At 40.4% G+C, this 3,922-nt stretch overlaps 1 protein-coding gene across 1 annotated transcript; it reads right to left on the reverse strand.

Moving 5' to 3' along the window:
• Nucleotides 1–296: 296 nt before the first annotated feature.
• On the reverse strand, nucleotides 297–1,445 carry LOC149142515 (uncharacterized). The gene has a single exon (XM_089451500.1). It carries the CDS (start codon nucleotides 1,443–1,445, stop codon nucleotides 297–299), a length of 1,149 nt encoding a protein of 382 aa, XP_089307626.1.
• Nucleotides 1,446–3,922: the final 2,477 nt, after the last annotated feature.

Raw genomic sequence — 3,922 nt, forward strand, 5'->3', positions numbered from 1 at the left:
GTCTACACCAATGATGTCGAAAAAAGCCAGGTAGAACTCAATAGTCCAACCATCAGGTCCAGGCTCTTGTCCTTTTTAAACCATTTTAAAGTGGCCTCCAACTCCTCCAGAGTGACTTCTTTCATCAGGTCAATACCCTCTTCTTGCTCCACAAATCGTGGGAAATGTTGGGCTACTCTGATGATCTCGGCCAAATTAGTGTCCCGAGGAGCACTATATGCCCTTTTGAAGTGAGAGGTGGCTAGAGTGGCCAGTCGAGGGAAAGTATTAGCGATCTGTCCCTATTCATCCTAAAGCTACCATATAGTATTAATCGCCTTCCTCCCATTGGCGAATTTATGGTAAAATTTGGTATTCACATCGCCTTCCTGCATCCAAATAGCTCTGCTTCTCAGCCTCCAGGTTTCTTCTCTGTCCTTAAGAATTTTGCTTCGAGCTATGTAGAGGGATGTGATATTCTCCTTATGTTCCTTAGAACTGTACAGTCCACCCAGATCATTTTCAAAATTTACCAGCTCGAGTTCAATTTGTCGCAGAGTGAGATCATCCTGGATTCTTTTGTGATGTGCCCAGTTTTTTGACAATTTCTTCAGCTCTGAGAGGTTATTAATGAAGCCCTCAGTAAAATTTCCCCTTGCACTAGGTGGATTTTCTTTCCAGTATTCTGTAACCATGCTGATATAAGAGGCTTCCTTGAGCCAGGCAGAGCAGAATTTATATGGTCCCTTGGGTTTTTCTCTGCCTGCATCAATTTCCATGTAGATAGGCAGATGGTCTAAGATCCCCCCTGATCCGACCCATTGCCTGATGTGAAGGCCCAAATCCAGGACATTTTCTTTAACTAAGAAGTGATCTAGTCTTCTAGCCAACCCATTCTCTCTAGTCCTATTATTTCTCCAGGTGGCTTGGATTTTGGGAGAGGGAATGTCGATCAGGTGGTGTAATTCCAGAGTGGTAGAGAAGAAATCTGAGAGAGTGTCTGACTGAGCACGATGACCCCAGGACTCTGAGTGTCCTATGGAGAAATTGAGATCTCCTCCAAGTATTAGATGATCAGCAGTAAACAAAGCCGAGCCTAGAAGCTTCTCCCAAAATACAGGCCTGTTTTGGCAAGGCCCATATATATTGAAGATTCTAAAAGTCATTCCCAGGTCGGCTGTATGGATATCTGCCCCAATATGACCAGCCCCTCCCCAACAATTGAGAAGCTTGATAGATCGGGAGTTATATCCCAGGGCTAGACCCCCAGATCTACCATGGGCATCTAATCCAATGAATTTCCACCCAGGTAGTATATTCTCCAGAGTGCGAGTAATATCAGCTGCAGGACCGAGGGTTTCTTGTAAAAAGATGAGGTCTAGCGAGTCAACGAAGATTAACCTATAGAGAGCTAGTTTTTTCTCAGGCCTAGCAATCCCTCTACAGTTGTAGGATAAGATCTTCATTTCAGGGGTTTGGCGAGGGTAACTCTGGCTCTAAGGACCCCTGGAATAGTTGACTGAATACCTAATGCAATATCATCAACTGCCTGAGATTGTGCAATGGAGACGGAAGATGGTCAACCTCGGTGAAGCTTAGGAGGGGGAGGGGAGGGGGTAATATCAAGACCAACCTGGTCCAACGCTAGTTTCCTAGCCTTTGAACGAGTGTGGTATCCAGATGCAGGAGGAGCCTGCGCAGAGTATGAGGGTACTGGAGGGGGGGTAATCAGTAGAGGGGGGGCATGAAAGAGATGTTAGGGAAAGGGGGAGCTATATGGCAATCCATCTGGGCAGTGGCATCCAAATAAATTGCCAAACCCAAACCCAAAGGAAGTCTAGATAAATAAATATCATGCAAATCAGTGAAGAAATTCAAGGGTACAGAATGAGTGAAGATCTTACTTTATGCATTGGAGTCTTTGGAGGCCGCCATGGACTGTTCAGGAGGTGGGGGAGGGGGTGGTGAGGAGGCCTGCCTAACTTCTTCTGGGTGGTCTGTGCAGGTTCTGGAGCCAATTCCTTAGTGCCAAGCTATGCTGATGAAACTATTTATCGTTGTCTCTTATTTGTATTTTCATCCAATTCATATCTCCACATACCTTGCATATATCGAACTAGCTGCAACCAATATATGTAATTGTAACTAGGACCAACATACTCCATCAGTTCAATTAATCCACCGTAAGTAACCTTTATGCCATCTGTTATCACTGTAATATTTCTCTATAGTTATTTAAGAAAGAAATGATTATAGGTAACCACAAACCAACTTTGGAGATTAGGATCTAGCCTTCCTAATTCTCAGAGTGTTAGGCCCGTATACTACTAGTGAAACCCCTTATTGTTATTAGTACAACCCCCTTATTATATTTTTGTACCCATGTTATTATTGTGCCCCATAGAAGCCCACTATTGTTATTATTGTGCCCTTACATTATTATTGTTATGTCGGCTCTGATTATATTATGACCCCTTATACTCCCTCGAAGAGGCTTATTTCTAAGGTGTTCATCTATCTTTTCTATCTTTTTGTGAGCTGGTTTCATAAAATTTGGTATAAGAGCTTTGGATTCTAGGGTTTTCGCTACTCCAAACAAGTCATCGTGGAATTTTCGCTATAACATTTTTTTTGTGAAGTTTCGGAAGCTAAAAAAAAACCCATTTGAGAAGAAACCGCGCTGAACCTCGGGTGCGAATTCAGAGCTTGTCTCGCTATATTTTTGGAGATATGATCTGAGCAAGTTATAGTTTGTGCAAGCTCCATAATTTCATCTAAAATAGGTCATTGTGGAATTGTCGCTATAACGTTTTTGATATGAAGTTTCAGAAGTTAAAACAAAAACCCATTTGAGAAAAAATTGGTCTGAACCTTGGGACCAAATTTCAGATCTTGTCTCGCTATATTTTAGGATATGTGATTTGAGCAAGTTAGGGTTTTTGCATACTCCTGAATTACATCTTAAACATGTGACCTTGGGAAAATCGTCATAACTTTCTCTCTGAGCATCAGATTGAAATTTCGTAAGAATTTACAAAAAGAGGATGGACTGTAAGTTTTTTTTATCTATTTTTCAGATCTGAAGGTCAAAACAGTCACACATGGCATGTCATACAAGTTCGATATTCTAAAAAGGTGTATAATCAGGTCATCTTGGGAGATTGTGCATAACCCTTTCTTGGAGAATCCAATTTTGATCAGACTGGTGGCATTGGAAAGAGTACACAGAGAAATACTGCAGGTCGAGATTTCATAACTAGAAGATCCAAAATTACATAGTTACAGTCATTTCAAGATTGAGCTCCTAATTCAAAGCTCTGATACCAAATGTTATCAAATGATACATATTTCAAAGCTTTGTTTAGTTAATTGATTTTAGGCTAGTTAATATTGTACTTGGGTTTTGATTTGGATTTGGTGGTGGGATCACTTACTTAGATGAATAGAGGGATGTCTTTTACCATTGGGCTATGGGGTCAAATATCAAGCAAACAGGACAGGATCAAGTTCTAAAAATAGTGTCTACAGGGTAAGATAGTTAAGTTACTTTAGATCTCGAGGGCTGGACAGTGAAGTGGTTTTCAATCAGATCCAGGGAGCAATTAAGGGTTCCTTAGGCCAGATTATGAAGAAAGTGAAAGAGGTCAACCAGGATGGGAGAGAAATTAAGGATTCTCAAATCTAGATAACAGAGGAAAACATAGAAATGATCATCTGTTTAAAATAGAGTGTAGTTAAACAAATTCTAAGATAAATTTCCAGTTAATTCATTCAAATTTAGATAACATTTGAGTTTGTAAAACACATGAGAAAATTAAAAAGTTTGACAAAGAAAATATTTCACTGCAATAGCTCAACACATGAATCCTATAATGCAATCTCTTTATTACTTGCTCCAGTCTACTGACTTGAAAAATTGGTACAATTACCCTTAGGTTTATGA

This window comes from Pinus tabuliformis, chromosome X (genome assembly GCF_031772625.1).
Source record: "Pinus tabuliformis cultivar Carrire ecotype Pingquan chromosome X, CPIR1, whole genome shotgun sequence".
Classification (NCBI taxonomy): Eukaryota; Viridiplantae; Streptophyta; class Pinopsida; order Pinales; family Pinaceae; genus Pinus; species Pinus tabuliformis.

Bases quoted from the DNA above. Each gene is read 5' to 3' on its own strand.
- LOC149142515 (XM_089451500.1), bottom strand. From the start codon at position 1,445: ATGAAGATCTTATCCTACAACTGTAGAGGGATTGCTAGGCCTGAGAAA.